This window comes from Varanus komodoensis, unplaced genomic scaffold (genome assembly GCF_004798865.1).
Source record: "Varanus komodoensis strain SLA01 unplaced genomic scaffold, ASM479886v1 scaffold41, whole genome shotgun sequence".
NCBI classification, from domain to species: domain Eukaryota; kingdom Metazoa; phylum Chordata; class Lepidosauria; order Squamata; family Varanidae; genus Varanus; species Varanus komodoensis.
Window position 1 is genome coordinate 5,630,294 of NW_025335954.1, and position 13,324 is coordinate 5,643,617.

Sequence of the window (13,324 nt, forward strand, 5' to 3'; positions counted from 1 at the left end):
GATGGGGAAGGATTACTTTAGATGCCTCAACACAGTCACAAGTCTTCAGGGTACTCCTTTCCCTCCTGAAAATTTCGCACATGTACCCGGCATTTAATACATGCACATAGTATTTTGAAGTATTATGTGCATTCATATTGGTCTACTGCAATCAGTAGGATAGGGAATGCGTATTAGAGGTGCCTAATGACTACTGTAGGGAGTAAACTCTGCATCATATCATTGTGGAACATGTAATCCTTGAGCTGCATGTCTGAAGAATAAGCAGTTATACTGGCTGCTGTAATTGATTTTTGTGCTATTTATGAAAGATGTCAGAAAGGCAGTAAGCAGATATCTCTAGAGATGGTCTTTACATACGGACTGTGAAAAGGAGGATCTCTCTGTTCATGAGTATGTGGGCAATCTTTCTTCAGGAGCAAAAGTGTTATTATAATAATAATTACAGTATCTTTTCCTTCAACATTAGTGGTCCAGGCAGTGGTCCTTTTTTGTATCAACAACTCAAGAAAGTAGGGAATTATAGTGAAACCTTTCTTCCTCCAGTTAGTTCCCTTTACTTTGAATCACTTAGAGTGGAGGGAATGAACAATGTTAACCAAGACTTTTGCATCCAGTATTCACAAACATCTCTCTATTTCTCATTAGGGTCTTCCCGGCAAAGATGGTGAGACAGGAGCAGCTGGGCCACCAGGACCTGCTGTGAGTATTTGCTGTCTCTTTTGACCTTCGGGGATATGCAAGCTCAGGACTGACTGAGTGAGAAGATTGCAAGGAGGAAGTAGGACTCAGATCTTTCATTTTCATAAGCATAGTGGGAAAAGGGTCATAAGGACCTCCTTTTGGCTGTTCTGTTGACCATGTGTTCAACCAATGGGCAATAACTTGAAATTAAAGGTCTTTATCCATGTGCAGACAATGATAAAATCATAGAAGCATCATTTGGATAAGACCTCCTTTTATTTCTCTCTTGCTTACATGGGGAAGATTCTGTACTAAGATTCTGTTTTGTGTATTTGCCTTTTCTTCAAGGAGCTCATTTATCATATTTGTAGCATAATTTTCTCCCCCAGGCTTGAGAGGTGGTAACAGGACCAAGTTCACCCAGTGAGCCTCACACCTGAATGAGGAATTAAACCCAGGTCTTCCCAGTTCTAGTCCAGTGCTCAGACCTGTTGAATCCTCAGGACAAGGACATGACATTATATTAGCTCTTTTCCCAGCCTCCCTTATGTGTATACAGTATGGGCTACCATACTTCTGATATTCTAGTTTGAACTTACCACCACCTTCCCAGACAACGGAAAAATGGAAGTGGTTCCATTTCAATAGTACAGTTTGTTTGTCATCTAAAAATAAAGGAAATAGTACATTTAGGCAATGTTGGAAAGTGTCTGAAATTGGGATTTTGCTTACAGGAGGAATTCCTCTCTACTGAATCTCTCTCTTTTTTCCAACAGGGTCCAGTAGGTGAGAGAGGTGAGCAAGGTGCTCCAGGACCTTCTGGATTCCAGGTAAGCAAAGCAACTCCTTTTTTTGCCCCATTAAGGGCAGTGCTGTATACTTGGACATTCACAAAGCAGTCCCAGCAATTGAATCTGTATGTGCTGCAGAGTGTAACTATATGCACAAACAGCTGATGTTACAATTGAGAGTGGTATTAGGGAGGGACTCCTGGTCACTCCTAGTTACTGTGTATTTCTGCTGGAATGATATGAGAACAATGCAAAATGCTGCAGTTGTTAAGGATATAATCTCTTTGCTGCTGCTGCATCCCTCTGTGATAACTTCCAACCACATGAGGTCCTCTTACCTTATTTGGCACTACAGAGAAGTTAAAGAAACTGCAGGGGTTTTGTAGACTGTTTTTGCAGGCTCACAGCCCATGTTCCATTAAATTGTTCACACATCCCAGGGATTATATATTTCATTTTAGGATACCCTGGGAGGCAGGGAGGCAAGCAGGCAGTATCTGAACTAAGGTTTATGGGGGTAATGATGGTCTGCTAACATTGTACATTAATAAGAGGAGCTCAAATGGGTTGCAGATGTCTGGGAGGGAGAATAATCCCTTCCAAGAATTTGCCTTCAGTTACTCTTTTATCTGAGCATTGGGACATGTTTTCCTAAGCCCTTTTACCAGACTTATTTTATGTCTGGTTAAGCAAATGATTGTCCGTTTAGCTATTTCAACAGTCTTGACTTGTGTTGAAAACTCCTACCCCATGAAAGGATCCACTGAACTATGTTAAAACAAAGGTATTCCTTGCTTTCAGGGACTTCCAGGACCCCCTGGTCCTCCAGGAGAAGGTGGCAAACCAGGTGACCAGGTATGTAAAGTAAACAACATTCAACTCCATTTGGAACATAGATACATCCCATTCTGAACTGGAGCCTTATCTGTGTTATGTGACTTTCACATACCTCCAAAGTGAGGAGGTATATTCTTCTGAAATTAAAGATTTGCAGGTGTTTCATTCTACACACACTCACTCACCCCCCTTTCTGACACACCAGCTAAAGCAGGATTGGCCTGCTTGTGGTCCTCCAGCTGATTGGCTTACAGTTCTAACCTGGAGAGTCACAAGTTGTCCACCTCTGATCTAATTGCTTTAATCAGTGACAGAGAAGTTTTGTCATCTATTAAACAGAGAAGGATTGTTTTTCTGTGATTCAAGACCAGTAAACAAAATTATAGTGCAGCAGAACTTGGTAATAACACAGGATTTTGCATGTCCTGCTTTTGTCATATGGGACAATCCAACTCATTGTCAAGTATATTCAAGCCCATTGAATTAATGAGCACATTGAAATCTGTGTGAGATGGTAGTTGTACTGTGCATGTAGTTTACATTCTGAAGTCTAGCTTTCTAAGAGCATGTTTACATCATAGATGAAGGCTGCAATTCTGTACCCATTTCCCTGAGAGTAAGCCCTAGTAGATTAAATGGGACTTAGTTCTGAGTAAGCATGCAGAGGCTTACACTGTTAAACTGGTTTAATAGCCCCTCCTCTCTCCTCAAGGAGGCACTGGAACTGAGGTGTGAGAATGGTGGGGAGGAGTCTTTCACAATGAATTCTGGGAACTTTCACCAAACTGTTTTTGGGAGCAACCCATGCTAGTTAAGTTGGTGTAAAACTATCATAAATATGTAGTGTAGAAATGTGTAATTTACATGTGCCCACAGAGACATTGCTGTAAATTAAGAAAGCAGTAATTGAGTTGTTTGGTGGGGCATCAATGAGGCATTAATATGTTCTAACTACCAATAGTAAGTGGTAGGCTTTGCATGTTATTTTATGAATTAAGATATGTGCTTGATACATGAATCTTCCAGTTCAAGGGTATGAAGGTGATGGGTAATGAGATTAATGATAGAACAAGAGCTCAGCAGAAAATTGACTCTCTGTCTGCCCCTCTGAATTGCTCACAGATAATAAACAAATTTGTGTGTATGAACAGTAGATCTGCCCCAGGTGTTTCAGCCAAATAAGGTGGCCAAGAGATGCCTGCTGTTGCCGTTAGAAATGTTTGATAAGTAAATTTAGCAGAAAGAGTCAATATGTATTCAGTGGAGGAAGCTAGATAGATGAATGTTCTATTGAAACACAGATGTATATTTCTTTGGTATGGTTGGTTTACTGTCTATATTAATATTTACTAGGTGTGTAGAATCAGCACATAAACCAGAGATCAAGCAGTTTCTAAGTAACATCTACATGTGACATAGAGCCAGACTTCCCTGAATATTGCTTTACCGTTTTCTCCCTGGCCTTCTTTGCAAGTAGAAACAAATGAAAGAAATTACATAAATTAAACTTATTTAATCCAAGGGAAAATTTAATGTGACATTTATTCTTTGCTTTATGGATTTTTCTGCTCAACTCTGACTCCTGTCTGCTCAAAATCGATAGAGAATCACGCTGGTTGTTAAGAGTGCAGATTAGCTGCCTTCTGTCTTTCCCTTAATCTCTTCCTTCTTCTGTCTTTTGTGTTTTAGGGTGTTCCTGGAGAAGCTGGTACGCCTGGTCTTGTTGGCCCCAGAGTAAGTAGCATAAAATTGAAATCTAGCTCTTAATGATGCAGCCTTTAAATGCAGCATATTTGAGAAACATCTTGGCCTTATCTTTAGTCCTCTATCCAGCCTTTATAAGGTCCATTTTCTTTCTAGGGAGAACGTGGCTTCCCAGGTGAACGTGGATCTCCAGGTTCTCAAGGCTTGCAGGGTCCTCGTGGGCTTCCTGGCACTCCTGGAAGTGATGGACCCAAGGTATGTTGCATCTCTGTCTTGCTTCCTGTCCTGTGGTGCAGATGATTCACTTTTCCCTTCTGGTGGCAGTACAGCAAAAAGCTCAAGGAATCTGAATTCTTCAGTCACATTAATCAGAGGAGTGGGGAAAAGGGGAAATCACCTGGCAGGCAGTTTTGGAGATGTTAGAAAGCTGTTCCTTTTAGGAGTTGTTGGGCATCACAGTGCAGTAAGAATTCAGTGCTTTGTGAAAGGAAAGCTAAATGCAGAGGATATTTACCTTCTTTCTACAACCTCTGTTGTTTGTCTGGAAGTTTACATTCCTCTTACCATGTTTTCAGAATACATGACTAAAGATAATAGAACACTGTGGGACAACATCTTAACTCAGAGAAGTGAAATGTGTGCCCACCTAATTAGTTACATGTTGATTAACAGTTCTATCTGTCTATCCAGTGAGGAGCTAACCTCTAGTTTTGAAAATTCATAGTGATCCACACCCAAGTAGAAGCATTGTGATAATGACCTTTATTTTTCTGTTTCAGGGTGCAACTGGTCCTCCTGGTGCTGTTGGAGCTCAAGGTCCCCCAGGTCTACAGGGAATGCCTGGTGAGAGAGGAGCTGCAGGTATTTCTGGACCAAAGGGAGACAGGGTAAGTAACACCACTATATGGAACTGCATAGAGCTGGCTTGTCAGGGGCTGGGGGTCACATGAAATAACCATGTGTAATTGAAAACAGTGCCTTTAGCTTTTAACATTTCCTTCCTTTCTTATTGGGATAGTTTGCATTAGCTAACAGGGTTCTCAGTATTGCCTCTTAATATTAGCTACTTAATGTCAATTTTTATTTGTTATCTTCCAATAGGGTGATGTTGGTGAGAAGGGTCCAGAAGGTGCTCCTGGCAAAGATGGTAGCAGAGTAAGTTATCAGCAAAACTTAACCTTTTTTTTCTGAGGACCACAGACAGCCTGTTTAGTGCAATAAACAGGTGATGATGGAGAGAACCTTTGAACTTCCAGAATGTATGGAATATTGAGATAGAGAATGTGTTGAGAAGTGAGGATTGGCTGTTCAAGCCACTAAAGTTAATGTCCTGGAAAGGAGGATTAGTTTCAAGAACTGTGTGCTATGAATGTTTAAAAACACACACCTCAAAACCTTTCCTTTCTGCATGACACAGGAATATGGAAGAGAAAAAGAACACCTTTACCTTTTCCCATTCTCTACGTACCCTACCTCTCCTCTTTCCATTATATAGCTATACAATGCATTTTATTATAGGTCCTGATAGGGTTCATAAGTTCAAAGCTTTATGCCAGACCTATGAGAGAAATGAAACAGTCAGATATTTAAAGGATCCTGTGAATCTAAAGGACCCACATCACAGAGGAGTCCATCTACTGCATCATTATATAACCTACTGCTCTGGTATTGTCTCATTACAATCAGTCTTAGCTAAAGAAAAATAATCCTGCTACATCTTTGAATTGGGTATGATTAAATTATTCTGGCTCATTTAATGTAAAGATGCCAGCAGAAATGCCCATATCGGAAGATGGACCTTGAGCTGCCTTGGACCGAGCCAGCTGCAAAGGAGTTTATAATGGCTTAAATCCAACACAGAGTGATGACTGAAATCAATAGGCTTAAGTATGTGCAACTCTGTACTGGATATATGCCAATGAAAACCTTCAAGTAAATAACTGCTGGTGATCTAAGGCTGTTAGACATAGTCCCCTCAGCTTTATAGTAATAAATATAATGTCATTCAGTTTTTTTATTGACACACTGAACTTGGTGTTGCTGGAGTACAGGGCAAAATGGCTGTCAAAAATTGTTGCAGGCAGCAAGACCTTGCAAGACACAGCTGAGGTTACACAGATGGAAAAGTAGCAGAGAGCTCCAGGCTCAGTTTGAATGGTTGTCCTTTAGCACAAACCAAGATATGGATAATTTTTCCTATATACAAAGCCCCTTTATTCCTCCTTCCATAGCACACTTGACTGTAATGCAGAAGTCTCTAATTAGAGTTCTCAGTTCTCAAACTGGGAAACTATGGTTGCCAGATACAGAACAGGCAAGGATCTTAAACCTTGGTTTGAAATTGGTAACCTTAGTTTCCCATTTTGGCTGAAATGGGGACCCATGGTCAGAAACAGACTTCTGCATTGCAGGTATGTAGATACATGGAGACGAAACTAAGCACAAGATGCGTGTGTTTTAATGCTTGTGCCTCTCCAAACTGATTAGTGGAAAGGTCCATACAGGCTAACTGTTTCTTGTTGATAATTCAGTGATCTCCATACTGTAGGCTGGAAGAGCTTAATTACTGTATTTTTTGCTCTATAAGATGCGCCTGACCATAAGACGCACCTAGTTTTTAGAGGAGGAAAACAAGAAAAAAAATACTCTGAATCAAATGGGCACATAATCACAGGCACATTCCCCATCACTTCCCCATGGGCTGCACATCTGACAGACTTATTGCACACTCATATTCGCTCTATAAGATGCACAGACATTTCCCCTTACTTTTGAGGGGGGGAAAGTGTGTCTTATAGAGCAAAAAATATGGTATTTCTTGAAAAATAAGGCTACTGTGTTAGTTGATGTCAGTGCCCTAACAGATGCAACCACAACTTGAGGCAGGAATGCACCAACTCTGCCAATATATGTGCAGTTGCATCATCCTAAGACAGGGTATAAGGATGCATCCTAATACAGCCTCTACAAGAGAAGACAGTACACCATGAAATTCCAATAGAATCACTATTGTCAAGAAAGCATTCCTGAGACCTGACTGAATGGGCAAATGGCAGGGTAGGATGCTAACAGAATACTAACTGGAATCGCAGTTTTACTGAGGATGTTTATCCATTGTTTCTGCAACTGAGCAGGAATATAAGTATAAATCTACCTACCTATCTAGTGGAAGACTTAAGAGTGAATTTTGCATCCAAGTTTAAGCCAAGTATAGAAAATTGTGTCTTATTCTGAAAATTCCAGCAAAACAAGATGCTTGATACAAGAGAAAAACAACAGGTTTTTCTGAGCACACCTAATCCTTGTTTTGCCTTTTGCCAGGGCTTGACTGGTCCCATTGGTCCTCCTGGTCCTGCTGGCGCCAATGGAGAGAAGGTAAGAGAGGTTATTCTAGGTACATTATGCCTGGTTAAGTCATGTGATAGGCAACATGTAAGTCCTGTGAATATATTTATCTGCGTAACCATCCTTTTCTCCTTGGGAGGAAAGCTATGGCAACTCTAGACAGCATACTAAAAAGGAGAGACATCACCCTGCTGACAAAAGTTCATATAGTCAAAGCTATGGTTTTCCCAGTTGTAATGTATGGCTGTGAGAGTTGGGCAATAAGGAAGGCTGAATGCCAAAGAATTGACTCTTTTGAATTTTTGTGTTGGAGAAGACTCCTGATAGCCCCTTTGACTGCAAAGAAATCAAATCAGTCAATCCTAAAGGAAATCAATCCTGACTGTTCTTTAGAAGGACAGATACTGAAGATGAAGCTCAAATACTTTGGCCACCTAATGAGAAGGAAGGACTCATTGAAGAAGACCCTGATGATGGGAATGACTGAAGGCAAAAGGAGAAGGGGACAGCAGAGGTTGAGGTGGCAGGATCGGGTCATTGGGGCAGTGGGTATGTGGGTTGGGTAGACTCTGGGGGATGGTGGAGGACAGGAGAGCCTGGAGAAATGTTGTCCATGGGGTTGTGAAGAGTTGGGCATCACTTTGTGACTTAACAACAACCATCCATTCTGCATTTTATAGCACAACAGAGTCTAGGCTGATCTCACTACAGGCTAAATCTGGTTTAATAGAAACTTACTCTTCTTAGGGCAAGGGTGGGCAGAATTCAGACTTGTAAGATCCACTTTGCTTTTTACTAGAAACCTGGTATCAAGCAAGTGGAGCCAGATACAATGTGGGTCGGATGCGACTTCACGACTAACAACAATGCTTAATTAAGGGGCAGGATGTTTCTGACTACATGCTTGGCCTAGGAATCAGTGTTTAAACTCTCAAATCCTTTCACACAAAGGCCCATACCTGGCTTTTCTCCCAAACATTCTTTTTCAAGAACCTAATTTAGGAGGGAAGGACTTTTTGGTCATTGCTGTTGTTAGCTAATGGGAAGTAATTGCAATCTATTGCTAATCACCCAGAGAATTACCAGTAGCACCTGATCAATCTTCTACCCACCTTTGCCAAAGGAAACCTAGGAACTGTAGTGTTGTAATTGGAGACTAGGAGCATCTAACAGAATTCTTAGTGCTCTCCATAAATGTAGATTCTCAGGACTCCATAGGGGAGTAGATGACAGTTAACTAGCAATATAAAAACCAGTAGACATTGACAGTACAGATATGTCCTGTGCCCATGTTTATTGGAAAAGGGTTCATTGGAAGAGCATGGGAGCACTGGAGAAACGGCAGCATAAAGGGAAAAAGTTGTAATATGTTTAAATGAATCCAATAACACATGCTTTGCCCAGGATTCTGTGCTTTTTTCCCAATGCACATTTAGACTGTGTAGCTGCTGTATAAATAACAGTAGTTAAATAATAATACTGCAATCTCATTTTACACGTAGTATGAAAACCTTTTATCATCCAATATCGAAATTTATCCTAAGCCAGCTCTTATCCTAATATCCACTAGTAGAGGATTTTCTCTGTCTCCAGGGGGCTTTATTTAAGACAAAATTTTACCCCTTTACTTCATCTCTAAATGAACCAGAGACTCAGTTGCTTCACTTTTCTCCTTTCTATCCTTCCAGGGTGAAGCTGGTCCTCCTGGCGCAGTTGGTGCTGCTGGTGCTCGTGGTGCCCCTGTAAGTTTGTTACATTTGAATTCTTCTGAAGAAATACTTAGAAATTGGGGAGGAGGAGGGGAGAGACCCAGAGACCTATACAGTCTTAGAAATCTTTCCAGGGAACTTATTGAACTTCTGTTAGTAACACAGAGGGAATTATGCACACATCTTGGCATTGTTTTCAAACAGATGGGGAATATGTGTGGCTCTTTTTGTGTGGAGATCACCTTGAGGAGGGAACCTTGTTGTTCTGACTAGCATCCAGCAAACCCATCAGCAAACTGAACATTCTCTTCAGTGATTGAGTGCCAGTTGATATTTATGAATCTTTAGCCTTCCATTATTGCTAATTAGAATGAGAAGTCAACTCTCAGTACTAAGTGCCAAAAACATAAAGTTCTGCTTCATAGCCCATGAAGTAAGGTTGTGGGATTTTTCATTGTAGGTCAGGACAGGCCATGGCAGTTTGTGGTTTGCATGACAGATCATCTCTCTGAAGCATTTTTTGTCTTTCTCATAGTGCCCATATCCAATTTTAATCAAGTTGAGAAAATATAAAAAACTTGTAAGGAAACCTACCCAAATAATATTTAATACAGAGTGAATTGCAATGCTGCCTCATATTTCAGCAAGGGCAAAAGGACCACTGGCAGGGGACTTTCTCCTGTGGGTACCTTGCAGTGCACATCTGTTCCTCTCCAGTCAGTGAACTTAAATTATCTGAGAAGCTTGAGCTCCTGGGTGTTACCTTCTTTATTAAAGATTCAGCTACTGGTGAGAGTTCTGGGAAGCTTTGGACCCTGGACTAGTCATGTCTGGAGAGCAGAACTAACTCTGACAATGCAAAAATTGGTCATTTCAGGCAGAGAACTGGGTGCGAGCTCTTTACTTTTCAGGCCCTTTTTGTAGTTTATGCCTGTTTCTGTTTCAGGGTGACCGTGGTGAACCTGGTGCTCCTGGCCCTGCTGGATTTGCTGGTCCCCCTGTGAGTAGCGCCTGATACTTTCAGATCTCTACACATATTTTCCTTTTGTGAAATGCTCCCATATCCCAAGATGACTATCTCACCACAATGGTTTTGCCTTCCTCCTCAATGCAGGGTGCTGATGGCCAACCTGGTGCTAAAGGAGAACAAGGTGAATCTGGACAGAAGGGAGACGCTGGGGCCCCAGGCCCACAGGGTCCATCTGGTGCTCCTGGCCCACAGGTTGGTAAAACTTAATCCCTCATTCTGGTCTAGTAGCCAGTGAATAGCAACAGCTGGGTGGGGATTCTTGGAGATGCTGGCAGTGAGGAGGTGCTGCTGCTTTGGGACAAGGGCTGGGAACCATGAATGGTATTTGTGCTGAGACCTAAGCTTGACAAGTAGGGAGGAATTTTGGAGTAGAGGAACAAGCTAGTTTGTCATTCATATGGAATTGGCTTTTCCCCCTTATTCAAGTTGGACAACAGATGTATTAAACTGCTATTAGCGAGCATACATCCATTTACAGAGAAAGTTTAATTCTAAAGACGAAATGCTGGGGTTTTCTTGCACTGCATGAGAATGAATGGGAATGACTTCTGTAGAGTGTTTCAATGTACAAAGTGCCTTACTGCAACTTTGTTTTCTCATCTCCACCAAAGTCTTTTGCTATGAATGATGAACCTATGCATATGAAGTTGGTCAGGTTAGTGCCATGCAAAAGAATAGGGGGGAACAGATGCTTAAAGACGGCAAGTAGGTTGTGACAAAAGATCCTGGGGCTAGAGAAAGTCTGGTTGCTTCTCTTGAATCTGTATTAAACTGTTAAATGCTCAAAGAGAAGATTCATCCTGTTATTTTTGTTACTCTCTCTAGGGTCCAAATGGTGTGACTGGTCCAAAGGGAGCACGTGGTGCACAGGGACCTCCAGTAAGTGTTTTGTGAATAATACGCATTCTTCTTGCAGCAGGGGTCATTTCTTTCCCTTACAGGCAACTCTAGTATTAGTATGAATAGGTTGCTTTTCCCTGCTGATAATCTTGTGCTGTGCCACAATTGTTTAAAAATAACTCGGATTAGTGATGCTTGGAACTAGGCTTACACAACCTGATGGCCCCCACATATGTTAGACTGTGAATCCCATTGGGCCCAGCAAGAATGGGAATGTATTTGCAGAGCACTAAACTGAGGAAGGCTGGCTTGAACTATCAGCTGTATAGGTGATGCATTTCAGCACCTTGGAGAGTGGAAGTCAGTGCAAACTTCACTTGGCTGTACACTTCTATCTGAAGTCTAGCAGCGAGGAATTTCAGTCTGCCCCTCTACTCCTTTTAATCTGATAGCTTTAAAACTACTCTATAGCACTTATACATTTGGCCTCACTCTAATCTTTTGAGGTTGTGCCAACCAGGTGAAGTTTTATGACAGAGACTGGGCAGGGTTCCGTAGCTTGCTTACTTTTCCACTCCCCATAGCAATTTCCTCTTCAGAGCAGCTATCCATAAGTCTCTACTCCATAAGTCTTCATCCCTTCATCAAGGGATGACGAAAGGCTTATGCAGCACAGTTCTGAAGAGGACTCTGGAAAATAGAGGACACATGTGGAACAGAATGTCCATGGGAGGAAATTGCTCAGTTTATGATTGGCAATGTGGACCCAAGACAAAAAAGTTTCCATAATCCACGTTAAGCACTCCAGCTGGCTGTTGAGTCCCAAAACCAGGAGGAAAGCCTGTTGCTCAGTAGTAGAGCACTAGTTTTACCTATGCAATATCCCAGATCCAGTCCCTGCTGTCTCCACTTGAAGTGGGCAACCTGTGGCTGCATGACTGAATGTAGCCCTCTGCCTAATTTTGGAAGCCGTCTGCATGGGATCAGTTCAGATTTCTGGCCAGGGCCATCTGTCCTTCCTTGGCAGCCCACTGCTTGGAAAGAAAGAAGGAAAGAGAGAAAAGGTGGTGACCCAACCACATTTGACTCTGATCCCCTCCATAGCTGACTTTAGCCTGCTGAGATCACAGACATGTGGAAATGCAGCCTTCAAAAGTTCATCCCTGACTTAAAATCTCTTAGAATGGCTGAGGAAGATCTCTCCCCTGGCCATTAACTCATTGCTAGTTTGTGTCGTTGGTACCCTGCTAACCCATGGTAATACAGTACCTTGTATTCTTTTTCAAGGAATGCAATCCCAGGTTAAACTAAACTGCTATTCAGCTCTTGTCTTCAGAATGTTTTCGTGGATGCATTACCTTTTAAGAACAACCTAGAACTGGGATAGGGTGCCTCATTCAACCCAAGGGCTGAGATCCATTTCAGAAAAATTCTCAGGGCTACATTCCTTTTGCAGGCAAACCTGAAGGCAAAGAGGGCAGGACCAAAGGCAAAAAGAGTGGGCCAAAAATACACAAATTACCAGCAGATTGTAGCTTGAAATTCTTCCTGACAGAAAGTAAGAGATGTTTCAAGCTATGAAAGGAATGAGGGCAAAGCTGCTTAAAGGCAGGAAACCACCACACTGGGAAAGAGAGTAGAGCTGGTGTCTGTGGGGGTGAACTGGTTTTGGGACCCTGTCAGGGCATGGGAGGAATAGAAGGACTGCCTAATTCAGTCTGTCCTCTATTTGATCTCATCAGGAACTTTGGATACCAAAGCAAATTTCTCTGAAACTTTCTGAGCAGGATGAAGTTTCAACAAGACATTAAAACCTTGCTTAGCCTTCAGTAAAAAAAGGCTGAAATGCACCAAGAGGCTGGTTGTGCAATTTTTCTGTTCACCAACTGGTGCTTCAAAGACCAACTGTGTGAGAATCTGTTAGCTGTTCTGCTCCTGACTCTTTCCATTTTTCTTCCCAGGGTGCCACTGGATTCCCTGGTGCAGCAGGACGAGTTGGACCTCCAGGCCCCAATGTAAGTAGGCACTGGATTTTTAATGGATTACCAGCAACCTAGTAAGTAGTATTAAATGGGAACATGCAGGCCTTTCCCTAGCTTTAATGTCTTTATTGAAAAAGTGGCTAAAGGCTTAAGGCATATACCAAGTATTATTTGCATATAGGGAACAATTGAACTCACTTTTGGGGACTAAGGGTATAATACAACATTATTATAGGAGTGTCAGGAGAACTAATACTTATGCTGTGATGAATCAGAGTAAATGCAACAAAGGCAAATACCAAGTACTTACATAAGAAGAAATGGAGAAAACATCCTAAATGTATAGCAACTAATAAGGAATATCTGACATGATTGGATTGCAGAGGAGGGGATCTAGAAGTG

General features: G+C 41.8%; 1 protein-coding gene across 1 annotated transcript in view; it reads left to right on the forward strand.

The window, feature by feature from the left end:
• COL2A1 (collagen type II alpha 1 chain) overlaps nt 1-13,324 on the forward strand; it is an 82,136-nt gene that overhangs the window by 52,092 nt on the left and 16,720 nt on the right. The window contains exons 29-41 of the mRNA XM_044443150.1: nt 649-702; nt 1,461-1,514; nt 2,277-2,330; nt 4,002-4,046; nt 4,173-4,271; nt 4,796-4,903; nt 5,118-5,171; nt 7,338-7,391; nt 9,050-9,103; nt 10,017-10,070; nt 10,185-10,292; nt 10,926-10,979; nt 12,902-12,955. Of these exons, the coding sequence (XP_044299085.1) occupies nt 649-702; nt 1,461-1,514; nt 2,277-2,330; nt 4,002-4,046; nt 4,173-4,271; nt 4,796-4,903; nt 5,118-5,171; nt 7,338-7,391; nt 9,050-9,103; nt 10,017-10,070; nt 10,185-10,292; nt 10,926-10,979; nt 12,902-12,955 (846 nt within the window). The remainder of the gene's footprint in view (nt 1-648; nt 703-1,460; nt 1,515-2,276; nt 2,331-4,001; nt 4,047-4,172; nt 4,272-4,795; nt 4,904-5,117; nt 5,172-7,337; nt 7,392-9,049; nt 9,104-10,016; nt 10,071-10,184; nt 10,293-10,925; nt 10,980-12,901; nt 12,956-13,324) is intronic.